The sequence below is a fragment of the Scardinius erythrophthalmus genome (genome assembly GCF_964197995.2).
Source record: "Scardinius erythrophthalmus genome assembly, chromosome: 2".
Taxonomy (NCBI): Eukaryota; Metazoa; Chordata; class Actinopteri; order Cypriniformes; family Leuciscidae; genus Scardinius; species Scardinius erythrophthalmus.
Window position 1 is genome coordinate 15,854,937 of NC_138222.1, and position 27,976 is coordinate 15,882,912.

At 38.7% G+C, this 27,976-nt stretch overlaps 1 protein-coding gene and 1 long non-coding RNA gene across 9 annotated transcripts in view; one reads left to right on the forward strand and one right to left on the reverse strand.

Moving 5' to 3' along the window:
- LOC308680156 (receptor-type tyrosine-protein phosphatase delta) overlaps positions 1-27,976 on the reverse strand; it is a 190,196-nt gene that overhangs the window by 58,698 nt on the left and 103,522 nt on the right. For all 7 annotated transcript variants that reach the window (XM_081348112.1, XM_081348113.1, XM_081348109.1 and 4 more), the window contains exons 5-12: positions 24,523-24,711; positions 20,656-20,766; positions 12,748-13,017; positions 11,088-11,669; positions 10,139-10,284; positions 9,874-10,018; positions 8,181-8,486; positions 7,114-7,307 (exon numbers count right to left, since the gene is read on the reverse strand). In XM_081348112.1, the coding sequence (XP_081204238.1) occupies positions 7,114-7,307; positions 8,181-8,486; positions 9,874-10,018; positions 10,139-10,284; positions 11,088-11,669; positions 12,748-13,017; positions 20,656-20,766; positions 24,523-24,711 (1,943 nt within the window). The remainder of the gene's footprint in view (positions 1-7,113; positions 7,308-8,180; positions 8,487-9,873; positions 10,019-10,138; positions 10,285-11,087; positions 11,670-12,747; positions 13,018-20,655; positions 20,767-24,522; positions 24,712-27,976) is intronic.
- LOC308680186 lies at positions 12,323-27,900 on the forward strand. 2 transcript variants are annotated; one of them, XR_014028893.1, is made up of 5 exons: positions 12,323-12,402; positions 20,898-21,022; positions 21,123-21,223; positions 27,161-27,298; positions 27,380-27,900. It is a non-coding gene; the product is annotated as an uncharacterized lncRNA (long non-coding RNA). The 2 variants fall into 2 exon arrangements; XR_014028892.1 differs by having other exon boundaries at positions 27,161-27,900.

The window sequence follows — 27,976 nt, forward strand, 5'->3', positions numbered from 1 at the left end:
GTTTGAAATCATGCATGGCACGGAAGGTTCCCCTGTTTAAACCAGCACATGTCAAGGCCCGTCTTAAGTTTGCCAATGACCATTTGGATGATCCAGAGGAGTCATGGGAGAAAGTAATGTGGTCAGATGAGACCAAAATAGAACTTTTTGGTCATAATTCCACTAAACGTGTTTGGAGGAAGAAGAATGATGAGTACCATCCCAAGAACACCATCCCTACTGTGAAGCATGGGGGTGGTAGCATCATGCTTTGGGGGTGTTTTTCTGCACATGGGACAGGGCGACTGCACTGTATTAAGGAGAGGATGACCGGGGCCATGTATTGCGAGATTTTGGGGAACAACCTCCTTCCCTCAGTTAGAGCATTGAAGATGGGTCGAGGCTGGGTCTTCCAACATGACAATGACCCGAAGCACACAGCCAGGATAACCAAGGAGTGGCTCTGTAAGAAGCATATCAAGGTTCTGGCGTGGCCTAGCCAGTCTCCAGACCTAAACCCAATAGAGAATCTTTGGAGGGAGCTCAAACTCTGTGTTTCTCAGCGACAGCCCAGAAACCTGACTGATCTAGAGAAGATCTGTGTGGAGGAGTGGGCCAAAATCCCTCCTGCAGTGTGTGCAAACCTAGTGAAAAACTACAGGAAACGTTTGACCTCTGTAATTGCAAACAAAGGCTACTGTACCAAATATTAACATTGATTTTCTCATGTGTTCAAATACTTATTTGCAGCTGTATCATACAAATAAATAGTTAAAAAATCATACATTGTGATTTCTGGATTTTTTTTTTTAGATTATGTCTCTCACAGTGGATATGCACCTACGATGACAATTTCAGACCCCTCCATGATTTCTAAGTGGGAGAACTTGCAAAATAGCAGGGTGTTCAAATACTTATTTTCTTATATAAATATAGCTGCAAGCAGCGATGAAGGGCCAAAGCCGGCGGCACCGCCACCCCGGTGCCTTTAGGTAACTAAAGGCACCGGGGTTGTGGTGCCACCGGCTTGGGCCCGTAATCGCTGCTCGCAGCTATATTTATTATTATTCTTCTCTGAAGTTAATCGCATTTTTGAGGGCCTAAACATGCTCGAAAACTCACGGAACTTTGCACACGCGTCAGAACTGCCGAAAATTTACATCTGATATAGGTTTCAGAATTGGACGGGGCAAAATGGCTCGATAGCGCCACCTATAAAAGTTCAACGGAGTGCGCCTCCCGCAACGTTCCACGTACGTGTACGAAACACGTACGACACGTACGTTCGGTACATACATGTAATGACCTAATACCTACAAAAAAGTCTCTTGGAGCGTAGCCCTAAACACAACAGGAAGTCAGCCATTTTGAACTTCCTCTCAGATTTTTGTGCAGTTTTTGCCATTTTCAGGCATCGTACTTTAACAAACTTCTCCTACAGTTTTAATCTGATCATCTTCAAATTTGGTGAGTGTAATCTTAAGGCCTTTGCGAAGTTAAATTGTGAAAATCTTGAGTTTTCGTTGAAGGGCGGGTCCTCGGCGGCCTGACAAATTTCCATGTTTCGTCATGAAACAGGAAGTTCCTGTAACTCAGGCATGGAATGTCCAATCTGCCCCAAACTTCACACATTTGATAAGAGTTCTGTCCTGAACACATGACCATGCTCATATTCAGTTATATTCATAGCGCCACCTGCTGGCAACAGGAAGTGACGTTTAACACTGTTATGGACTCCTAATAACATATAAAAAAGTGCCAGCAAGTGCTAAACATGCTAACAACATACTAGAAACATGCTAAAACATGCTAGCAAAATATTCGCTAAGTGCTAAAGCATGCTATTATTGCAATTAAATAGGAATTTGCTGTAACTCAGGCATGGAATGTCCAATCTGCCCCAAACTTCACACTTTTGATAAGCGTTCTGTCCTGAACACATGACCATGCTCATATTCAGTTACAGTCATAGTGCCACCTGCTGGCAACAGGAAGTGACATGTTTAACACTGTTATGGACTCCTAATAACATATAAAAAAGTGCCAGCAAGTGCTAAACATGCTAACAACATACTAGAAACATGCTAAAACATGCTAGCAAACTCTTAGCTAAGTGCTAAAGCATGCTATTATTGCAATTAAATAGGAATTTGCTGTAACTCAGGCATGGAATGTCCAATCTGCCCCAAACTTCACACTTTTGATAAGAGTCATGGCCTGAACACATCTACATGAGAATGTTCAGTTATAGTAATAGCGCCACCTACTGGCAACAGGAAGTGACATGTTTAACACGTTGATGCCGTTCTAGCAACATGTTAAAAATGCCATTGAGTTCTAAACATGCTAGAAACATGTTAAAACATGCTAACAATGCTTAGCTAAGTGCTAAAGCATGCTAATTCAATGAAACATGACTTTGTTGTTACTCAAGAAGGCAATGTCCAATATGCACCAAACTTCACACGTTTGATAAGAGTTCTGTCCTGAACACACATCCATGCTCATATTCAGTTATAGTCATAATGCCACCTGCTGGCAACAGGAAGTGACATGTTTAACACTGTTGTGGTCTCCTAATAACATATAAAAAAGTGCCAGCAGGTGCTAAACAGGCTAGCAACATTCTAGAAACATGCTAAAACATGCTATCAATCACTTAGCTAAGTGCTAAATCAAGCTATTACTGCAATTAAATGGGAATTTGTTGTGTAACAGGCATGGGATGTTCAATCTGCCCCAAACTTAATATGTAACATGCAAGAAACATGCTAGCAACACTTAGCTAAGTTCTAAAGCATGCTATAAAAGCTCAAGGAAGTTGTTGTAACTTAAGCATAAAATGTCCAATCTACCCCAAACTTCACACGTTTGATAAGAGTTATCTCTTGAACACATGTTCATGCTCATATGCAGTTATAGTCATAGCGCCGCCTGCTGGCAACAGGAAGTGACGTTTAACACTGTTCTGGACTCCTAATAACATATAAAAAAATGCCAGTAGGTGCTAAACATCCTACCAACATACTAGAGACATGCTAAAACATACTAGCAAACACTTAGCTAAGTGCTAAAGCATGATATTACTGCAATTAAATATGAATTTGCTGTAACTCAGGCATGCAATGTCCAATCTACCCCAAAATTAATATGTAAAATGCTAGAAACATCATAAAACATGCTAGAAATGCTAAAGGAAGTTGTTGTAACTCAAGCATACAATGTCCAATCTGCCCCAAACTTCACATGTTTGATAAAAGTTTTGCACTGAACACATCTACATAGCGATATTCAGTTATAGACATAGGCCCACCTACTGGCAACAGAAACTGACATGGTTAATACAGTAATGCAGTACTAACCACATAATTATTGTGTACTAAGCATGCTAGAAACAGACTAAACATGCTAGCAACACTTAGCTGAGTCATGAAGCATGCTATTATCACCATTATACAAAACATTTTGTAACTGACTTTGACATACTCTTACTATATATACCTCCTTAAGTGTACATTGCCCAACCATGCTCTGTCTTCCTAAAGCCACCGAGTGTTGATGGCACGGGTGCAAGGGCCCTTTCATCGCTGCTTGCAGCTTTAATTACTTAGATATTTCAAAGTAAAGCATTTACTTTAAAAGTGTGGTTTAATTCAACGTTATATTGTTTGAGTGAAATGTATTGCAAAGAAAACTTAAATTAAATAGATATTAATCAACATTTTACTAGCCAAGTTAAAATGACTTATTTTCTTTAATACTTTAACTTAACTTAAGTAGAGTTTACTTAATTCCATGTGTGAAATTTACTTAAAAAATATGCGTGTGAAATTTACATAAAAAATATTTGTGCAAAAACTTGCCAAAGAAAAATTAAGTAAATTTTACTCGTTTTTTTCAGTGTGCTCTTCCTCTCTCATCTCCATCACATTCTCTCTTTCTTCTTCTCGCAGTCTCCTAATCTTTACCTGTATATCTTATCTTTCCAAAGCTGAGCTTTGGTTGATACAGTCTTTGCCGTATCCGTATAAAATGTGCATTTCTCTCTATAGGCGCGTTCACTACATTTAGACATTTTTGTGTAATTATTTATTGTAGAATACTTTCCAAACCATTACATATAGTATTATAAATGTTACATATAGTATTATAAATTCAGACTTTCATGATATAAAAAAAAAAAACATATTAGAATAACTTTTAATGGAGTGAACATGGAGCAGTTTTTCCGTGAGCGGGAATGGACAACTCAGAGTGGATCCGGAGCGGAGTGATTACAGAACGCTTAGAGTGGAGAGAGGAACATGCTTTCGCTCCACTCCAAGCTTTGATCACATTCCCCTCAGCAGGGTGAATACACCTCATCTTTACTTAATTTAAGACCTATTCAAACTGAAATTAAGACATTTATTACACTATTTGAGAAATGTAAGCATATTTACGACCTTAAAATTATGAAAAGTGAATTTAAGACAGAACAGGCGGGAACCCTGCAATTAACAGAAATCCGTTGTAGCGACTGAGAACTTTTATCCCTGTGAATAGCACATTATCCAAGTATTCATCAGTTTTATTTTAGCTGTCTTTTTTCTCCATGAACAGGTTTTTTTTTTTTTTTTTTTTTTTTTTTTTTTTTTTTTGGTTAGTCCCCAGCACTGTTATCTGGATACTCAATATTGATTGGGTGGATGCAGTTTTTGAACAGTTTGTTTTACAGGTAAGTTAATTGTCGTTCTACAAGCACACACACGCACGCACACACACAAAGTAGCTTGCACAAGTCACGTGCAAACAGAAACATTCGGGAGCACAGAACCTTACTGTCAATGCTGTCCTTTGATTTACAGTTGTGGTCAGAATTATTGGTACCCCTGGTAAATATGATCAAAGATGGCTGTAAAAATAAATCTGCATTGTTTATCCTTTTGATCATTCATTCAACAAATTTGCAAAAATCTAACCTTTCCTTGAAGTAAAATAATTGAAAGTGGGGGGTAAATCATATTATGAAATAAATGCTTTTCCACAAAACATGTTGGCCATAATTATTGGCACCCTTCTATTAAATACTTTTTGCAACCTCTTTTTGCCAAGATAAAAGCTCAGAATGTTCTCCTTTAAATGCCTGATGAGTCTGGAGAACACCTGACAAGAGATCAGAGACCATTCCTCCATACAGAATCTCTCCAGATCCTTCAGATTTCCAGCTTCATGTTGGTGCTTCTTCTCTTCAGTACTCCACTCATTTTCTATAGGGTTCAGGTCAGGGAACTGGGACGGTCATGGCAGAAGCTTCATTTTGTGCTCAGTGACACATTTTTGTGTTGTTTTTGATATTTGTTTTGTATTGTTGTCCTGATGGAAGATCCAACCACGGCCCCTTATAAGATTTTTAGCAGATTCTGTCAGGTTTTGATTTTTTACAATCCATTATACCATGTATCTGAACAATATGTCCAGGACCTCCAGCAAAAAAATAGGCCCAGAACATTAAAGATCCAGTGGTATATTTAACCATGCATGGGGTACTTTTTATCCGTGTTTGCACCAAATTCATCTGGCGGGTTTGCTGCCAAAAAGCTCTTTTCCTTTTGTTTCATCTGACCATAGAACCCAGTCCCATTTGAAGATCTAGTCATGTCTGACATCTGAATATGCCGGAGTTTGTATTTTTTTCTTTTTCTTGAAACCTTCCCGAACAACATGTGCTGAAGGCACTAAAACTCTCCTCCTCGCCATGTATTAAGACAATATACACACATGTCCTCTTCTAGGCAGATTCGTAACATCTCAAGTTGATTGGAACTTCTTAATTATTGCTCTGATGGTGGAAGTGAGAATTCTCAATGCTTTAGCTATTTTATTACAGCCACTTTCTGTTTTGTGAAGCTCAACAATCTTTTGCTGCACATCAGAACTACCGTATATTCTTTGGTTTTACTCATTGTGATGGATGATTAAGGGAATTTGGCCTTTGTGTTTCCTCATATTTATACTCTGTGAAACAAGAAGTCATAGCTAGACAATTTTATGTTCCTAGTCACCCTGGTGTGCTTAAAAAAAATACTGGGAATATACTTCAGAGATATTTTACTAAGTTCTAGGAGTGCCAATCATTCTGGCCAATGTGTTTTGGAGAAATAAACATTATTTCATAATGTGATTTACCCACACTTTCAATTATTTTACTTCAAGGAAAGGTTAGATTTTTGCGATTTTTTTTATTAAAAAACAAAAGGATAAACAATGCAGGTTTTTTTACAGCCATTTTTTTTATCATATTTACCAGGGGTGCCAATAATTCTAACCACAACTGTATCAATACAATAGTTGAGAAACTGAAAAGTTATAGCATATATTTCTTTCTGGGTTTTTTTTTTTTTTTTAACTAAATAAAGCCTTTTTTTCCATTTGGTAATTTATTTAGCCTTATCCAAAGCTATTTATTCTTTTGTTCAAACATGAATTAAACTAACATTAGCCAAAGTCTACATTAAAATGATTGTGTTTCAATAGACACATAGAAACTTTTCTCCTAGTATTGTGTAATTATTTCTCATTATAAATTTGGACATGCAGCCAGTCTATAAGTATCACTCTGATGAGTGCTTATCACAACATAGCAACCATCATTATCGGTCTAGAAACCGTTTAAGGACCATGCACAGCCCATTTCTGTGCACCAGAACACAGTAATAACATATGTCCTTAAAAACTTTCACTCTTCTATATTGAAAAAATATATATATATACTTTTACTTTCCCATTCAGGCTTCACAATCCAACATCAAAGTTTGTTCACAAACTTTAGCCTCTAGTTTATTATTGGCATCACTGCAGTAAAAGCTGGTAGCTGATACCATCTTAGATTAGAAACAACCCAGCTATCAGCTGAAATTCTGTTTCCATCTAGAAACCACCTTCTATGTTCCAAACTATAGCTATCACCTATAACTATATTCCAGCAGGGATTTCTTTTAACTTGCTGTTTTTTTTTTTTTTTTTTTTTCAGTGACCATATTGAAATGAATTCTGGGAATGCCAAAACATCACATAGACTGAAATCAAAATAGTTGCCAAAAGCTTGTAAAGATTTACTTTAGAAACGGTGCAGCTGTGCAGGTGGGTGCCTACCTGAGCGTCATCGATCAAGATGTCCTTGATGACAGGGTGCCCAATGGGTTCCCCATTAACCATCCTCACATAGTGCACCTGGTACCCACGGATCTGCCCGTGCTGTCTGCTCGGCACCGGCGACCGCCACAGTACTTTAACAGATGTGGAGTTGACAGCCTCCACCTCGACTTTACGAGGAGGGCCACTGGGCACTGAGAGAATTATGGGATAAAAGACAAAAAGGTCAAGCTTAAAGAGGACACTTCCCGTCCGACTGGACATCTCTCAAGAGAAAGTGGTGAAGCAGACAAAAATCTACAAAATGGGTATATACCACTAACAAGTACTGGATAACACTAATATCTCAACAATGAGAAGTCAAAAGCAAAAAAAAAAAAAAAAAAAGAGAGGAAAAAAAACAAAAACAATCCCCAAAAACAGGTCACACAACTGACCTAATTTTTTTTTTTTTTTGAAAAATGGGGTTAGTGGAGTCAAAATATGGAATAAAAATAACAAGCAAAAACGCCAAGAGGAGTGTTTCAGAGCTTTGAAGCACTCAAAAGGAGTTTGGCTATGATAGAGTGAAGACAAAAAGAAAAAACAAATGGAAAAATTTAAGAAAAAAATGTCATTAGCGTGGGACATTTGAGGAAAAAGCCCCATTTTAAGAGGATTCACAGTTGATTTAGGCATCTTTTCTCATGTATGAAAATTAGTTTAACTCCATTAAAAAAAAAAAAAAAAAAAAAAAAAAAAAAAATCATTGATCTTAAGAAAATGGGGGAAAAACAGCAAAACATTGCTGAAAGTTTAAGGTTGTCAGATGAACATGCCATGAAATTTCCAAGAAAGTCTGGTCACGCAAAAAGACTCAAAAATTCTCTCGAACATTCTCCCAAAATAAATGTTGGCTCGGTGAAAGGTCACAAAAAATCCTGGTTAGTAGAGTTAGTGTAAATACAGGGGACTATAGGGGCGAGTGGGTTTTAGGGTGCCTTGGGCAGAAGTCTGCCAGAAGTGGGGCATGTTTTAAGGGTAAAGACATTAGAATAGGGTCACAGTGGCGTGTGGGTAAGACATACCATCTTCCTCTGTACGGATTAGCTGAGGTAAACTCTCAGGGCCTTCCCCCGCTTCTGTGTGGGCGCTCACTGTCACACGGTATTCTGTCCATTTGTCCAAGTTTTCCAATAGATAATGGTACTTTTCAGGCGGTATGTCCGATATTTGTTGCAACGAGGTATCGTCACCTTCAATCGCCGCATACTGGATGGTGAATTTGGTCATGATTCCATTTTGAAGCTCCACTGGTGGCGGTTTCCAACTTACCAGAATGCTGGTAGAACTGTGACTAGTACACTTGACTTCCTGGGGCGGAGCTGAGGGCTCTGATTGGAGGATCAGAGGATTGTGGGAGGAGTATAGTCATTAAATTGGATTCAAGTGGTTTTGGAGTTTGGTTGGATCCAGGTGAGGTTCACAGGGTTGCGGTAAGAGGATTTTTTTGTTTTTGTGGTGGATGTGTAGATGATGTTGATGGACAAAACAAAAACAAAAAAAAAGGAAACATAAAATGAGGATGGACCACAAGGACTACATTTATTAAAAAAAAAAAAATGATGGCAAGAAAATAAATTTAAATGAAGCTTAAAAAGATGAACAGAAACGGGCAGACATGTCACAGATTTCTCATAAAGGAGGTATAAAAGATAAAAAAAATTCACAAATAGTGTGAGTGGGACTGGTGCAGACACAAAGTAAAGAACCTACCTTCGTAATTCTACATATGTTATTTATTCCTAAATATATTCTAAAATTCAGGGCACAAATTTCATTTTCTCTCATCATACTTCAAAGCATTTTCCAAACATGTGAAATATCTTAATGAGTTGCATTTAACTGGGCCCTGTTTCCTCCAAGCAGTTACCATCAATCCAAAATTTCAAAGGTTGATGTGTCAGCTCTGTACAAACAGTAAATGCATTGCTCACCAACCTTTCCGAGGCCTGTTGGTTTGAGGTAAAAGCCTGGATGGTCCAAGAGTTCATGACTGACGCTTCTAGACTTGGACATGCAAACACTCTACCGGATAACAGCCCTCCAAGATACTTACCTGGCATGTTCTCAGAGGACCTCATATTTATTCAGATTACCTCAAATTGTGAGTATGAAGTGAAACACAGTCAAGCTTGTCAACATCAATTATGCATCAAATTATGCAAGATTAATGAACGGGTTGATCTAAAGGTTTGGTTACAGTTCAACTTGAATGAATGGATAATAAATATGAGGTCTTCTGGGAATGCAATTCTCTTTTCTAGCTATGTATCATTGCATTTGAGCTTACAACAAAGGCTCCAGGAAAAGGAACCTTTCCAAATTCGGTAAATCTTTCAAATGCAGTGTGGTATACTATAGCCAAAGTCAAAAAACAAGGCACCCTTAAGCTGAACGACTGCAGCCAAACAGATGAATAATTCACTCTCATCTCCTTCTTGGCTTATTTATATGACACCAAATTCAACAAAGTGACCTTGTCATTTGACATTTCCCACAGGTCGGCTTTCATTAAAACAAGATGTGCGCTAACAAGTTGTTTGCAGAAATGCCTCCATCTCTCAAAAATATCTCAGTGTAAACCACTGTTCAAACAAATTCAGGATTTACATTAGCAAACGCTGTTAAGAAATGGAGGATTACTGCTTCAGCAAGTGCTGCTCCTGTTCTTGGACTGCAAGGGTTTAGGATAGACAGTAAAGACAGAAGAGGACCTACGTGTCTGAGGTGTTTCGGCTGAGATTTCGTTGGTGTAGGCGCCAACGCCGTGTTTGCTGCGAGCAGCCAGCTGAAATGTGTATGTAGTAAATGGCTTCAGATCTTTCAGCAAATAGGTGGTGGTGGGCTCAAAGCTAACACGTTTCTAAGGAAAGGAACGACAAAATAAAGGTTAACATCCAAGAAAATACAGTACAATCACCCTGACCAATGACAATGATGAAAATTCTTGGAGGCGTTTTCCAATGACTGTTGACATTCAGACCTCCTCTTTGTCATCTCCTTTCTTATAGAGCAGCTCGTATCCGATGATTTGATTGTCCTGGCCTGTCTGAGTGGGGGGGTTCCATGACAACAGGATGCTCGTCTCAGATTTGGCTTCACCTTTGAAGTCCGTCGGTTGAGAGGGCACTATAAAATGTTATAATAAAAAAAAAAAAAAAAAAAAAAAAAAAGTCATTTTGTCAAAGTGTAATTGCAGTAATTTTTATGTTTGTATTGTGGGAATACAATACATAAGGGGGGATAAGCAGACATTTATCTCACTACAGGCTTAGTTCTCCTGGAATAACCTGAGGTTGTGTGGTAGTTCATAGTGTGTAACTACAGTCCCATAACAGACTAAATTGCGACTCAATTGTGTACATTGGCTATATGTATGAATAAAGCTCATCCAATCAGAATGCAGGGTCTGTTTTGAGTTTTAAACTTAAGTTTTAGTAACAGTTTATTTTAAGGTGACTTAGTTACACGTAACTACATGTACGCAATATAATAACAACCCTAATAACTAAACCTAAACCAAACCCTGACTAACTCTATAGTAAGTACATGTAGTTAATTAATATTACTCAGTACTTATTTGAGTAAGTACAATGTAACTACAATAAAGTGTAACCAAATTTTTTCATAAAGTGGTTTCACTTTGTGTCTATAAAATTGTTGGTTTGTGTCCACCAAGTTACAAATAAAAACATAAAATAAATCAGAGCATTTGATTTACAAAATATTAAAATATTAACACTTTTTATGTTAAATTTCCAGCAAAAAAAAAAAAAAAAAAAAGTGATATAAAAGAAGAAAATGTGATATAATTATTCATATTCATGGTTATTCATACGTTTTTGATTAAATTAAACTTCTTTTTTTAAATCATGGTAAAAAACAAACTGGACATTGTCCTCTTTGTAATTCCTGTAATTCCCAACACCCACCTCCAGTTTTAGCTATGATCTGCAAATCAGATGAGAGCGGTCCATCTCCTACAGAGGTGAAGGCCAGGACCTTGATGTAGTAAGTCTTATTGGGCGTCAGGCCCGGAATGGTGAGAAAGTTGGAAGTCCTTACAATCTGTTTTTCCCATTGGTTGACGTGCTGGCTGGGATCGGTGGTGTAGTAAACCCTGTAGCCCGTAATCTGCCCGTTGGCCTCCTCAGGTTCGTCCCAGTGGATTATAGCGGTCGTGGCACTTAGCATGCGCCCTCTGACTTGCCGTGGGGCGGTACTTGGTGCTTGCTCTGCCGTTTTGGCCTCAATGGCTTCACTGGGAGGCCCACGCCCAATGTTGTTTACGGCGACTACTCTAAATTGGTAGTCGGAGTAAGGGCTCAGCCCCCCCACACTGTATCGAGTGGTGGCGACTCCATCAATCTCTTTATAAGAGTCCTCAGAGTTTTTGGGCTTGTGCTGGATGATGTAATAAGAAACAGGTTCGGGATTTCCAGAATCCCATGTGAGTGTGATGCTTGTTGCCGTGCGTTCTGTTACCTGGGGAACACCTGGCGGCTTCGGTAAAGCTGGATCATCAATAAAGAAACTTGAATCAGTGAATTTCAATTGCTTGTAAAATGGAAAATCCACTGCAATTAGTTACTAATGATTATTGTAGACTGTGGGAGGAATTCCCTAAGATTGAATGGTGCCCGCTGATAGTTTATTTGCACATGCTGTCTACTACCTTTTTGTGCCTGATTCACTGAAGGAAATATGCAAATCAGGTAAATTACTTGTCCCGGACAAGTGTTAATGTCGAGCCCTGAGGTGCATTTTATAATGAGCCTAATTTACTTACAAAAGGCAGCATTTCAGCACTTTTAGTGCCTGGATTGCAAATGGTTTGTGAGTGCAAGTTGTTGGACTGAAAAAACGCACAACATGCCTTCAACAGCTTAGTTAATTCAGGACATAAACATGTATTGCCAATAAAGTAAATTCTAACTATTTGAAAACTAACATTCAGATGTAAAATGATTCTTCTCTTGGTTTAGAGAAAATGCATTAACTGTGTGTGCAATTGCACTGGTAAGCTAAGCAGTGTTGTACGACTTTGTCATCAGCATTCATGGACCATGTGCTTTTCCCCTGGGATACTAGCCGAAGGTTAAAGTGTCAGCTTGCTCTGCCAACACACAAACAGTAGGCGTGTATTATAGCACCATTTACTGCTAATGTAATACAGCAAAAGAGCTGTCTAGTACAGTCTTGACAGTACCTCCGCGATAAGGAGGAAACCAAGTTCCCCCAGAGGAAGTGAGTCTTTGCAGTTTGTTTAGAACATGTCTTAAATATTTCACATGCTGTAATTTATTGCTTTAATTCAGAGCACATTAGGTGAGGTTGGTGATAGGACAGATACTGTTTAGTCTTTGCATGCTATCTCCTGGGGCATATTATGACTAATGTGGTTTTGCTGTGTCTGCTAGAGACAACAGTTTTGTGTGTGTGGATATAAACAGCTGTAAGTGTTTGAGCAAACAAGTGTGGCAGCAGTAGGAGCTCATGTATTAATCTGCAGAATGTGATAATACAGATCAAATAACAGCAGCTTGGTGCCGATTGGAATGTTACATATCGAATCGTCTCTTGAATTCTCACCTTTGACCGTAATCTGTGCGACTGCCTCTATAACGCCCAGCGTTGACATAGCGACGCACGTATAGTTTGCCGACTGTCGGACGTCAGTGAGTTCCAGCACGTTACGCCCAATGGGCATGTCATCTTCAGGGGTCAAATCCTCCGACCCCAGCATCCATTTGACATAGGGCATTGGTGACCCCACGGCCACACAGGTGATGTTAACGCTGCCACCGGGCATGATTTCATTGTCCGTTGGGGGAATGGAGAACCGGGGTGGAACCCGTCTCACTGCAAGAGAACACAAGTACTGGTAACTTACCGCACAAACGTAGGGCGACGGAACATTCGGGAACATTTAACAGATGAAGAACTGACAAAGAATTAGCATCTGGTGGATTTCACCGATACACTGTTTCAACTGATTGATATATGGCAGGATCCAACAGGAAACTAATGCACATGTAGAAGACACAAATATTCCGCCTCACTCCCTTTGGATTGGGACATTGAAACAGACACCATGCACAGGTGACCCACGCGTGACAGACGGACGGCAGCACAAGGGGGAACTGGAGGGCCACAGCATGCAGGAGTTGTGTGTGTTTGTACAACTTCGATGCTGCGTTCTCTTCCAGTTGATGTGAAGGAATGTGCCGAATCACATTGCCACATCACACACACAGCAACAAGTCCCGCAAGAGGGACCCTGCTAAACTAACAACAGGTAGAGACCAGCTGTGACTGTCTGTCTGTGACTGGCTGCCATTCAAAAAGTGGACGCACGTGTCAATGGCAATGGTTGTGAAACCGTTGATAAACAATGCAATAACAATGAAAGGGTGAATTTAAAAATGATTTAAAATTTAAATATGAACAGATGCAGTAAACAAATTCATAGACAACCAAAAGATATACCCAAATGGGGCATGGGGGGGGGGGGGCATTCCTGAATCTGTCATGCAAACAAGCACATTGCTCATTACACAGGAAAAAAAATTGTGAATTACAGAGAAAAGAGGAGAAACAGGAGAGAAGAGGAACGGAGACGAGGATAAGAAGGGAGAAGTAGTAGAGTCAGATAACAGTAAATCAACAGGGCTATTAAAAGCAGGAGTCTCCAAGACAGAAAGGGAGAGAGAAAGAGACGGATACTATCCACTAGCTTCTCAGAAGAGAGTTTATGGGACAGCAGAAGGGTGGGAGAAGATTCAAGAGTCCAAAATAACTGAACCGATGTCAGTGTTACTGCTTACATACTGTCAGTCTCAGATGGCATTGGCTGATCTATAATGCACACAGAAGTGGCAGGCGCTTTCTCGAAGCGACAGGCTCTGTCTGCTATAAGCAGCTTCTGGGAGTCAGTGTGCAGCGGTTTATATCAGTCCTGCTACAATGCGCGCGCCTTAAAGGGATAGTTCACTCAAAAATGAAAATTGTGTCATCACTTACTCAACCTCGTGTTGTTCTAAACCTGTATGGGTTTCTCTGTTCTGTTGAACACAAAAGAAGATATTTTGAAGAATGTCGGTAACCAAACAGTTGATGTGTCCATTGACTTCCATAGTAGGAAAAAAAAAATACTATGGAAGTCAATGGACACATCAACTGTTTGGTTACTGACATTCTTCAAAATATATTCTTTTGTGTTCAACAGAACAGAGAAACCCATACAGGTTTAGAACAACACGAGGTTGAGTAAGTGATGACACAATTTTCATTTTTGAGTGAACTATCCCTTTAAGACAATTAATCACTGGATTTGAGAAAGGGTTCATCACAACAAATCTTTCAAGATATTCGTAGAGTTTTGATTGAAACCGTAAACTAGAGCAGTGTTTGCTAGGCATACCGATAGCATACATATTCAAAAGTTTCTTAAAGAGATTAAATTCTCTTTTAAGACTCTAAGACCTAAAACGGATGGGTCAGATAAGGGAGATGTCCAAAAGGTGTACTGTTGGTGTGTGAACAGGGTTGGGAAAAAAATAAATAGACGTCTGGGTAGAATGTTACATTCCCCTATAGCAAGGCTCCTCTAATCCCCCACTGATTTGCAGAGTTTAGTTCGAACCCTAATCAAAGACATCTGAGCAAACTAATCAATGTCTTCAAAATTACAGTTAGGTGAGTTGATCAGAGTTTGGGCTAAACTCTGTAAGGCCTGATTTGAGGAACCCTGCACTATGGTCATTATCCATGAATCCCATTTACCAGCTCCTAATCATGCTAGTCCAACCATGTCCTCCTGTTTAAGACCATAGGTGTTCATTGGCTAGGATCTTTATTGTACCACTTAGAATTAAAATGACAAAAGGATTAACTTAAACAAACGTTCCTTAAGGACTTGGCGTCTATTTAAGTCTCTGCATTAAACCACCAGAAATGGAAGAAAAAGAAGGAAAGATAAGAATTTCAGCGACTGGTGGTATCCATTCGAGCGGAGATGTCGCGCTTCTCTGGAGATGAAATCTCTAATTATTGCAGATTTTCATTCTCTGAAACTCTGTTCCAGGAGACATGATGTTTTTCCTTTCATCTGAATACTGTTCCATTTGTCGAGTCTTGAGAACAACGCTCTACATGCATCAATTGTCCTTTATTAGCAGCTCATTAGGTGGAAAAGAAAGAAAATATCTGATCTCACAGACCTACGGAGCATGTCTCATTGCAGTTTGTACCGTGCAAGGTCAGAGCATTGAGTTTTTTCTAGGTGTTAGGAAGGCACAAGTCGGTCAAAGTAATGAAGCAGGACCACTGACATGTGGGTGAGGACAGACAACTTTAGCATGACCAATCCACCATGCAAACCCCCCAACAAACTGTGCACATTCTGACCAACATGCACCACTTTTTGGTCAAGCAGTACAGCGGAGAACAGGGAATTCATTCAGACCATAACAAAAGGAAATGAAGAAGAAACTGTCCAAAACATAAAACATAAGGAATCAAAAGCAGAATTTGATCATAGACACGCAAATGCAGCTACAATAATTTTTTTTTTCGTACTGTTGGGAATTGTAACTAGCGGTTGTATTTTTTTTTTTTTTTTTTTTAGTTTGAAGATGGTTAGAAAGAAAAAACACACCAACCTTCTCGCAGCTCTGAGGGATGTAGGGAATTGATGCGGAAACAAAATAAAATGAGGAGAAAAACAAGGGAAAATACAGAGAGAGTAAAACAGGCCACATTCAACCCAGAGAATTTCTGCTAGAGACAGAATGTCTAGGAAAAGAAAAGTGTGCTGTATTTTACAGGCCTTTTAATGCGCTGCCCATTAAACAATATGACACAGGTCCAGTTATGAGCTTTACATGCCATCAGCAGTTACTGTGGTTTGGACTGACTTTCCTCAGGAGTTTTGTTCATAATTTACAAATATATTTTTTGGTTCCTCATGTAAGCCACATGACTGAGACCTGTGCATGAATTTAGCCACACTCCTTAAAGCAGTAGTTGACATCTGGCCTTCAAGATTTATAAGATGGAACATATTTTGGCAGCTGATTATGATAAATTTGGGGTTAAAGTCAATATGAAATCAAAAGCACCCTGTTTTCTTACCAATATGAGATATTAAAAGTTGTACAGGGTGGCTGTTGACCTACAGTGACCAGTCACTCTTATTTATTTTTATCTTAAATCAATTCCTTCTGGATAAAATCAGGGCTGGGTTTCCCGATGACATTGTCTCTTAGCGCGCTACGAAGACTCTTAAGGTATAACTTAACTAAAGGTATACCATTACTAGGCGTGTTCCCCGGACTATACCTTAGGAAGCTACTTAAGATATACCTTCTTACGTGCGACGTTACCCGGTGCTGTCCGTGGCGAAGGTGCTGAATTGGTTGATATCGACGGCTCGAGAATCAATTATTCTCTTGTGCAGGGGCTGCTTCTCTGCGTTATGTGAGAAAGCGGTGTTTATAAAAGAAGCACTTCAGAAATAGTTGAAATTGCATTTATTAGGACTCATGGGATATTATAAAAAATAATCCAAACTATAATAGCCTAGCCTACATATTTTAAAATTGTATCATATATTTCTGCCCCAATAACCATTTCAAAAATTTAACGTGCTTTCATCTCTTTCCCATTTTTGTTCGCTGAGGTGGAGCTGCGATGAAATAGTGTTTTTGTAAATACTTTCCAGCATTTCAGTAATAAAAGTGTACATCTTACATACGGTACTCGGTAGTGATCAAAAAGGATTTAAACAGTGAATTTTGAATCTCTTCTTGTAAACTCAGAGATGTGGATTCAGACGGCAATTCAATTCCCACACAACCTGTTTGTCAAAAAACAATTTGTCCAGGGATTTTTACGCGGGTTGGGTGAGAAAAACACTGACATTATGGATTCGGATGGCAATAAAATCACTTACCCCTGTAAATGTTTAAAATACCGTACGAGCCCATGATAAACAATTAGCGTCTGAATAGGACTTAACTGACAGTGTGCTTTCACTGGCCTTTGAAAGCGCTCCGCGGACGGCGCCGTCTTTTAGAACAACTATTCGCTGTATCGCTACCATAGTTTGAGCAAACTCCCCACCACAACCATTCCCTTTAAATAGACTATTAAGCCTTTAATGGTTCAGGAGCTGATGTACCTTTGGATAATATAATTAAAAATCTAACAACAATCCGTATAATGACAATTTTATTCTTTGAAACACTTGAATTAGCCTAATTGAACACTGTCTGGGTGTATTAAAACTTCAGAATTTTATTCGTATAGACCTGCAACAGTTATAAGGTAAAGCTAAGAGTAGTTCAGACCAACCTTCCGAACATATGACTTACAGAAGGTATACTTAACTAAGAACGTTTCGGGAAACACGTATTAACGATAAGGTACAGCTTAAGGTGTAACTTAAGAACAACGTAGCGTTAAGAAGGTTTCGGGAAACCCAGCCCAAGCCCTTTTGTATCAAGCCCTGTTTCATTATGAAATACATCACAGTAATAAAGTAAAATGGATTGAGAACACAGTTGACTTGTTGACTTCATGTTGACTTTACTGTGCCAGATTAAATACAGCGAGGAAAATAAGTATTTGAACACCCTGCTATTTTGCAAGTTCTCCCACTTGGAAATCATGGAGGGGTCTGACATTGTCATCGTAGGTGCATGTCCACTGTGAGAGACATAATCTAAAAAAAAAATCCAGAAATCACAATATATGATTTTTTAACTATTTATTTGTATGATACAGCTGCAAATAAGTATTTGAACACCTGTCTATCAGCTAGAATTCTGACCGTCAAAGACCTGTTAGTCTGCCTTTAAAATGTCCACCTCCACTCCATTTATTATCCGAAATTAGATGAACCTGTTTGAGGTCGTTAGCTGCATAAAGACACCTGTCCACCCCATACAATCAGTAAGAATCCAACTACTAACATGGCCAAGACCAAAGAGCTGTCCAAAGACACTAGAGACAAAATTGTACACCTCCACAAGGCTGGAAAGGGCTACGGGGAAATTGCCAAGCAGCTTGGTGAAAAAAGGTCCACTGTTGGAGCAATCATTAGAAAATGGAAGAAGCTAAAAATGACTGTCAATCTCCCTCGGACTGGGGCTCCATGCAAGATCTCACCTCGTGGGGTCTCAATGATCCTAAGAAAGGTGAGAAATCAGCCCAGAACTACACGGGAGGAGCTGGTCAATGACCTGAAAAGAGCTGGGACCACTGTTTCCAAGGTTACTGTTGGTAATACACTAAGACGTCATGGTTTGAAATCATGCATGGCACGGAAGGTTCCCCTGCTTAAACCAGCACATGTCAAGGCCCGTCTTAAGTTTGCCAATGACCATTTGGATGATCCAGAGGAGTCATGGGAGAAAGTCATGTGATCAGATGAGACCAAAATAGAACTTTTTGGTCATAATTCCACTAAACGTGTTTGGAGGAAGAAGAATGATGAGTACCATCCCAAGAACACCATCCCTACTGTGAAGCATGGGGCGGTAGCATCATGCTTTGGGGGTTGTTTTTCTGCACATGGGACAGGGCGACTGCACTGTATTAAGGAGAGGATGACCGGGGCCATGTATTGCAAGATTTTGGGGAACAACCTCCTTCCCTCAGTTAGAGCATTGAAGATGGGTCGAGGCTGGGTCTTCCAACATAACAATGACCCGAAGCACACAGCCAGGATAACCAAGGAGTGGCTCTGTAAGAAGCATATCAAGGTTCTGGCGTGGCCTAGCCAGTCTCCAGACCTAAACCCAATATAGAATCTTTGGAGGGAGCTCAAACTCCGTGTTTCTCAGCGACAGCCCAGAAACCTGACTGATCTAGAGAAGATCTGTGTGGAGGAGTGGGCCAAAATCCCTCCTGCAGTGTGTGCAAACCAGGTGAAAAACTACAGGAAACGTTTGACCTCTGTAATTGCAAACAAAGGCTACTGTACCAAATATTAACATTGATTTTCTCAGGTGTTCAAATACTTATTTGCAGCTGTATCCTACAAATAAATAGTTAAAAAATCATACATTGTGATTTCTGGATTTTTTTTTTTAGATTATGTCTCTCACAGTGGATATGCACCTACGATGACAATTTCAGACCCCTCCATGATTTCTAAGTGGGAGAACTTGCAAAATAGCAGGGTGTTCAAATACTTATTTTCCTCACTGTAGATGTAAACTTGAACTAAAGAATGCACATAAAGGCACATGCTCCATCATAAGTCAATATCAATAAACATTTTTTTATTTATACAGTGGAGTGATTCTTCAGTTAGTGGACCTTCTGACTGCTTGAAAAAAAGAAAAGAAAATTCCTTACATTACATTGGAAGTTATAACTCTGAATTTAGTAAAAAAGTAAAAGTAAAAAAAGTAAAAAAAAAAAAGTAAAAAAAAAAACATGGATTGTCAGCTCTCAAATACTGACAAATTAGGTATAGGCATCTAATAAAGATACTCTCAAATCATGATGTAAAAATCTTAAAATGAATGACATTACAAAATGTAATTTTTCATTTCCTGGATAACCATATGAAGAGTTCAGATGCAAAAGCCTCTAAATGCCATCTGAAATTTTCTTCTAGAATGATCATTTTTATCAAGCTTGTATATTTAAGTTCAGTAATTTCACTTAAATGACTATTAATAGGTAATCTTCATTGCCATTTAAGTGAAATTATTGAATTTAAATATACGAGCTTGATAAAAATGATCATTCTAGAAGAAAATTTCAGATGGCATTTAGAGGCTTTTGCATCTGAACTCTTCATATATATACACCCAAATGTAAGCCAGCAGTACTAGGTAATTATATTGTAACTTAATTAAAACATTTAAGGCTGATAGTCTGTACTTTAAAACTAAATTTTTTGTTTGTATGTTTGTTTTTACTGAACATTTTATTTATTTATTTATTTATTTATTTAATCATCCTAAGGCACAGTTCACTTAATTGAAGAATCACCCATACACATTAAATTAAAATATTTTAGACTACATTACAGATTAAAGATTGCACTGAAATTTGTTATGTTTACAAAAATAAAATGATAAAATAATAACATAAAACTCTTCGTTCGTTTCAAAATAAATGTAATAGTTTTATTCCGTTTGCCAGTATAAAGAGAGATGAAAAACAGAACAGTCAGACATTTGCTGTAGAGAGGAAAGAGGTTAAACTCAATCAATCATTCCTGTTATCTTAAGAGTCAGTCATATAACATACAAAACAAGCAGTCGAGTCAATAAAGGTTAAATCGAAATTAAACACCAGACAGGCAGAAAATCAAGGCGGCAGCAAATGTCATACTTGCAAAAATTCTCAGGAAACCAGAGGGATCCAAACAACAAAAAATGACCAGCTAACTGGCTCTATTTGATTCAAATGTGTGTGCGTCTAGAGTTATTATATGCTCTTTTGTTGGTTTTGTTTACCGCCATGAGCTGTTCCTACCTCTGACATACAGGTTAGCAGGTGCAGAATAGCGTGTGCCGTCGTTGTTGGTTGCGACACATTCGTACTTCCCTTGGTCCGATTCCTCACTTTGTTCAATTTGCAGCGCTCCTACACAGTGGGAGAGAACATGAAGCAGAAAACAGATAATTACAATAATAATACAAGCCATTAAACAACTTACACTAGATCACATGCTAGGCCTATTTCTCTCACTATGAATTGGAATTTGTTCTGTTTAGGTCTCCATAAGGGTGGACGCAACAGAATGACTTCAGCTAAAGGCAGTTCACTGCCATCTGACTGCTGCTATATTGATGTTTAACCCTGAGAGGCGACATCTGCAGGCATGCCTCGCATTGAAGAGGTTCGTATAGACTTAACCAGTTTATGCAAGCTAAGCTCCTGGAAGCTGGGGGTAGAAATGTTTCCACTTAAAATGTCTAACGCAGTATTTCATTCTCTAGGCCCGATGCATCATGGGAAAGCAATTTCAGCACTAAAGATGGATTTCACGCTGGATTCGCGATGCATATTATGATTTTGTCAGGAACGGAGTAATTTTGAGGTGCTTAAATCGAAGTGTGTTGTGAGCTAGTATCTCACCCTACAAACTAACTTGCAGCAGTTGCACTAGGAAACGGGTCTAGAGAATAGTATGGCAAACACTGCCATAGACATTTGAGAGGGTACACAGAAAGAAAACAAAAAGAGACTTTGCAGCATTAATTATCTTGGACATTTTACAATCACATCAATGGAGAGGAAAACATACAGTACAAAATACATGTTGCAGGGTTTCTAAAGGCACTTAATTGATAGGGTGTTTCAAAATAGTTTGAGCATTACTGTTTAGGAAAAAACAGTTGTGATAATAATCAATAATAATACTGATCGATTATTAATTGAAAGGTCTACAAAAGGTGAGGGGGGAGGGGGAGGGTAGCCCTGCAATATTATTACACATCTCACAGGACTGTTCATTATGGGAATGAGTGAAAACTGCAATACAGCAGCATATGACTCAAATAAAAAAGGTTTACAGTATACAAAAGCAGCATAAAAGGGGGTTAAAAAAATAAATTTGGCTAGTAAAATTTGGTTAAATTCAATTCGAATTGATCCATCAATAAAATGGCCAAAGACTTCAGAGGGTGGAAGTCAGCAAAAACAGCAGCATTCTCAGGAAAAAAATACGCTGCTTGAATCGTAAAAAATAGAAGAAAAAAAATCTGTTGGGAGAATTATCGTTACCAGTACATAAACCTCTAGCACATGCAAATCTTTCCAAAGAACAAGAAATGTGTGTCGGCACAACTTACAACCTTTTGACAACCCTTAGCTGAAAAATAAAATGCAATTGTATTAGAAAATTCAAAACGGCCTCCGCCGACAAGAAAGCAACCAATCACTGCCATAGCTTACGCAAAGCTACAAATGACACCCATAAAAATCCACCAATGGGATCAGCAGTGTGGTGTCACATGACCCAGGGAAAAACATTTTTTAAAGTGCACTGAACCGCAGCGGACACCGCCTCCTGAGTAGCTTGACAAAAAAAAAAAAAAAAAAAAAAAAAAAAAAAAAAGACACAAAATGGCCACCTCGGTATCGTCTGCCAGACCCACTGTTAGCTTTTCCCCAACCCTGAAGAATGGAAAAAATAAAAACGTCAAAAAGGAAAACAGCCTTCAACCCAAGAAATGCAAGAAGGAAAAATAGGTGGAAGAAGAAAAAAAGCACCGCAGAAACTTTATCAAAAAAGTAGTTGTTTGGGCTTTTTTAGCTTGTTTTGAGAAGGGTATAGGTATAGGAAAGCAAATGGAGGACGAAGAGCAAAAAAAAAAAAAAAAAGAAGTTTGTAAAGACAGAAAGATGCTTTTTTGGGAGAAAAATCGTGGCAGAGAGGTCTCCGGTGTGTCTCCGACATCTGGGCTCATGTGCGGCTGAACAAGAACAGCTAAGGGGGGGAAAAATGTTTGGCTGTTTTAGTTGGACGGAAAAAAGGGACACATGATCTGCTATGGCCAAAAGATAAAAAAAATAAAAAATAATAATAATAATAATAAAATAATGAAATAGAACACATATAGGATATGCTTCTTTGGGCTGCAGTAAGCATATCGACTCGGAAGAGAGAAAAAAATGCAAGAGGCTTTCTTAAACTGAAAGAAAACCAAACGAAAGAAAGAAAGAAAGAACGCTTACGCAAAAAAGGTGATAGGATGGGTGGCATGAACAGAATGGGATGGTGGGGGAGGGGGACAATGGGGAAGATGCCGGGGCGTTTCATGGATGCAGACACATGTGGGACAGGAAGAATGAAGTCAGTTGTTCATTCTGTGAACTTGAGTTGAGCACTCTTACCTCTTATTGGCGTACCACCTGGGTGGATTATATGAATGCAAATAAGATTAAGAAAGAAGAGTCGTTAGTACGAGAAGAGAGTCTGGCCGCTTTGGAAGAAGAATCAAATTAGCTTTGCTTTGCTTTCTTACAGACTTTATTAGGCTACAACAGGAAAGAGAGACTCAGAAAAGACAGCCATTGGCTCTAGTGGAGAAAAGCACAGGATTGAGCATTGGTCACTTTAGGAGGTCAAAGAGCAACTGGTACAGTGGATGAAGCACAAGGGGCCATTTTGAGACCTGTTGTGGCCGTGATCTAGCGGGAGGGGAACTAAGGATTGATTGGGAACAGTGGAGAGTCTTTGAGCTGTGATTTGAGACAAAGATGGAGTGACAGTGTCGGTGCGTGGCCCTGACCAGCTGCTCGTGTTGGTGTGTGCTTTACTGCTAGTCAACTAGTGTATGCTCTGCTAGTTTATCGACACTGTTAGTAAAATGCATGCCATGCATTTTAACAGTAGTTTGAGAAACATGGAACATTAGTGGGAGGCATGTGTGCTCAGATCTACAAACTTACCAAATGACTCTGGAGATTTACAAAACAGAGAGAAGAAAGACAGCATAGAAAATATGATTATATTCCTTACGTTTGCTCTTGTTGACACACTTAAATCTGACACTCTATTGCACAGGGTTATAAACGGCTAGGAAAATCAAGAGAGAAATCAGACAACGAAAGAAAACAGGACAAGGGCAAAGCGGAGAACTCTGGGAAGACATATTGTACCATATTGAGTGCTGGAAAACACATCGTATTCAACTCAACAATTACATATTCACAATGTGCGTCAATTGCAAAACGAAATAGGGTTGTGGGGAGCGTTACGAGAGAGACCGCAGACGAAGAGAAGGAACGTCTACTGCGGCTCCCAATTCAACGGAAAAGAATCACCAACATTTTCAGCCCTGAATTTGGTCAATTGGATGCGCAAACACACAACAAAAGTCACACACACAGGGACGGACGTCTCTCTCTCTTTTTCTTTTTTTCCGTTTTTGGATGTTAGAGGTTTTTTAGGCTGTTGGTACATGTGCATCATGACATGAAAGCAACAAACAAAACAACCTTGATGATTCTTTTGAGAGCAGTGAATGAAGCCAGATTGTACTAATTGCGCATTTAAGGAAGATAAATAAGGACATGGAGAACGACAGTTATTTATTATGCATGGTTCGGCTGCTTTTTAACTAAGTGTTAAAATGGAAACAAAACAAAGCCCAATTTAAGCTGGCCAAAAATGCAGTCATAGCAGTGAATCATGAGTAATAAATTAAACAGACAAGAAAACAAGACACATCACACACAGAGGGGACGTAGACGACGATGCCGTTTCCTACAGAAAACCAAAAAATGTTCCATGAGAAAGAACAGAAAGTCAAATGTAAAGAAGGACAGGAGCGGCTCTTGTCGCTGCTTTTCTTCTGCCGTTATGGAGCCAAGCGTTCAGAGGAAAATTACCTGATCGAAGCTGTTTGATGCGTCCGTTGTTGTTACTCGTGTTGACCGGTAGGAAGTCTTTGAACCAGGAAATGTCTGGGTCGGGGTTCCCGCTAGCAGCACAGAGCATGGTGGCGGTACGGGTGCGCTCGACCACCTTGAGCTGAGGGCCCATGTCTATGGTGGGGAAACCTGCGGGCAGCTGATCCTCTGAAACACAGCAACACCAGCACAGTCACACACAAACACGCACATGCACTTTCATTGCTCTTCAAGCCTTTATCACATTTAGGAAGCTGAGGTAACCTGGAGAAACTTGTGGGTTTGGTCCCAGCTAACAGAGAATGTTCTCAGAACTTTGGCTAACATTTTGGCATGGTTCTCTCAAAATGATGAACAAATGTTATTCAAGTAACATTAATAGATAGTGTGTTGAAAGTTATCTGGTCTTTCATGATGTACTCAAAAGTTAGCACAAAATAGGCGAGTAGTGTTTCTTTACAAAGTGAAATCACCAACTACTAGCCTGACATGCATAATAGTAATTTTCTTAACTCCATGTGAACAGGAATCGTTTTGACAACATTAGATCTAAACACGAAAAATGCAAAGGAAAAACCGCTCCGTTTGTTATACATCGTTGTCATGTAAACCCTTATATCAGTACCCTTAGTCAGTAAAATATGCCAGAATGGGTAACAGGGTTGCAAATATGTTCCAAATTAAGCTGCCAATCACTAGGAGCTAACTGGTTCAGGACTAGTTCATTTCCCTTGAATTGTTGAATTATCCTTACAACAACAATTTATGGAAAAAATAATGAAATTATTTATTTTTTGAAAGGGTTCAGGCCTCTATCAAACTGCAATTTATTATTTTAATAATTCAAAAATAAATTTCAAAAATTAGTTACAATGGCATTTTCTTCATCTCTTGAACATTTAAAGTAAACTTAGTGTAAAAGTGTGAAAATACTTTTAGCAGACCATTAATAAAGCCTCATTCACACCTAGATGTATCAATGTACGCAACCACTCGACCCGGATGTGATGCATTCAAATAAAAACTATAAGCCTGAGGTTTATCAATATAGGTTTAACAATATTCTGCACTAAAACAATAATCTTCAAACACTATAACAAAAAAAAAAGAAAAAAAAAAAAAGAATAGTTATGTATAATTATTTCCAAAGTAATTATTTATTACTTAATTATTTATGTTGATTAGCCCGAGATAAACTGCAATGTTTTAATTTTAATCATATTGTCGGTCATTTGTATTGTGTGGCTATATTCATACAATCTTTGTTAACTTTTTTACCATGGTTAATACGCGGAGGGTAACGGCTGCTTTAAAAAAAAAAAATCCTGATAAATAAATTGTTTCATTAAAAAAGCCCTTGAAGTTTGCTGTCTTTTTGGATGGGAGCCAAATGTCCCCACAATGACAGTGAAACCTGAGATCACCTACATTGTGGGGAACAGCCAGCGGTCCCCACGAGGGAAATGGATTAATAAACTGTAGCCTAAATGATGCTTATTTGAAAATGTAAAAATGCATAAAGTTTTCTGTAAGGGTTGTGTTTAGGGATAGGGCTAGGGATAGGGGATTGAAAATTGTCAGGCCAGTATTAAAACAATAGAAGTCTATGGCAAGTCCACACAAAGATACCAAAATAAACGTGTGTGTGTGTGTGTGTGTGTGTGTGTGTGTGTGTGTGTGTGTGTGTGTGTGTGTGTGTGTGTGTGTGTGTGTGTGTGTGTGTGTGTGTGTGTGTGTGTGTGTGTGTGTGTGTGTGTGTGTGTGTGTGTGTGTGTATCAACCTACAGCAAACTAAAATAAACAAGAACTCAACAAGCCTCTAAGGGGACATTACCAACACACACGTACACAAACACATTGTGATTACCACTGAACTACCTAAATATCTCCTGGGATTTGCTTTCCATGAACTGAAAACACCTCAGCTCAGGTATACAAAACCGCATATATTGTTTCACTATTGCAACTGCCTCCACTGCAACATTTTACCATACTTTTGGTTAATTTGTGTAAAATGTGATTGAAAATGCAATGATTTACTGTAGATTTACATTAGAATAGAGCAAATTAGCCACTGTGATGTAGCTGCTATATCACTGTTTAGTTCCAGCTTGTATGTTGACAGATCCAGGGACATTTTCTCTTGTTTCCAGAAAACAGTGAAGGATTTGAATGAACAACGATAGACAACGGAATAATATCCCTGTCTAAATAGTGACTAAAGACTGATTATGACACTTCAGCGCCTCAGAGGGAGGCATCTGCTGTAATGGAGGATTTCCTGCAGCTCATAAAGAGCTTGAAATGCTCCTCATTGTCTCTGAAATCATTATAACACTCTTTCAGAGTGCTGTGATTCAGTGAAGATTTGAAGATGTCAAATTACACCAACTGACTGCCAAGGTCTGGGTTGAGATATCGAAATTCTTACATCTCAAGGTTTAATTCATAATTTAACATCTCAATAAATGGAAATCATCTCGCTTCAAGAGTGTGCTTATTTGTCATGCAAATAACAGGAAATAAAACAGGATATAATGTCATGATGCAAGAAAAAAAAAGTTATTAATTTTCTTTATGCAAAATACAATTTGTTAATTCTTTCTTTTGATTTTAGGGGGAAGTATAACTTGGACATGTTCTTGGGAGGTTTCATGATTCGTCCATATGAAATAAAACACAAAAGCAACACCGATGATCTGTGATGTCCATAATTGCCAGATGTTTTCCATGTTATCCATTTAAAACATTTCCAGTAATTGTCCTTTGTGCATTAACAAAATTTTCAAATCTTTCTGCAAATATTCTAATCCAAATCCTCTTGTGACCTTCACAGGCTACGAACTTCAGAACGCAGTGGATGGGCGTCTAATTTTAGCTCGTCTGTGGTGTGTAGGCATCGTCTGTTATGTACTTGGCAGCTAAAGTTACATGTCAGTCTGTTTTCCTAAACAAGCAGATATAAAATTACTACAAAAGCTACAGAAAGTTGCTGAGAGATCATTCTGAAGTCTGTCAACCTATACTTGCATCTGTCCCCAACATTGTGTAATACTAGCTGATAGCAGGTTTAATCTGTTGTTGGTGAGTTTAGCTGCTTTCACAATTACGCTAAACTAGATTCTGCTTAACATAAGCATATATTTGGTTCATAGATAGGTTTAGTAATTTGCCTCTCCTCTGTACTTCTGTACAATATTTCTGACACACACTAAACCCCATGTGCAATACATACTTATTATCAGTGGTGGATGAAGTATACAAATCAAGCAGATGAGTAAAAGCACAGATAGATTGAGTAAAAGTGCAAAAGAAATTTACTTTTTAAATATAATAAAAGTACTGATAGATTAGTCATGTTTATTATTTATTCTAGCTAGCATTAGTCAGACTAGTCATTAGTTAATTAATAAGAAATATTAGTGCAGACTTT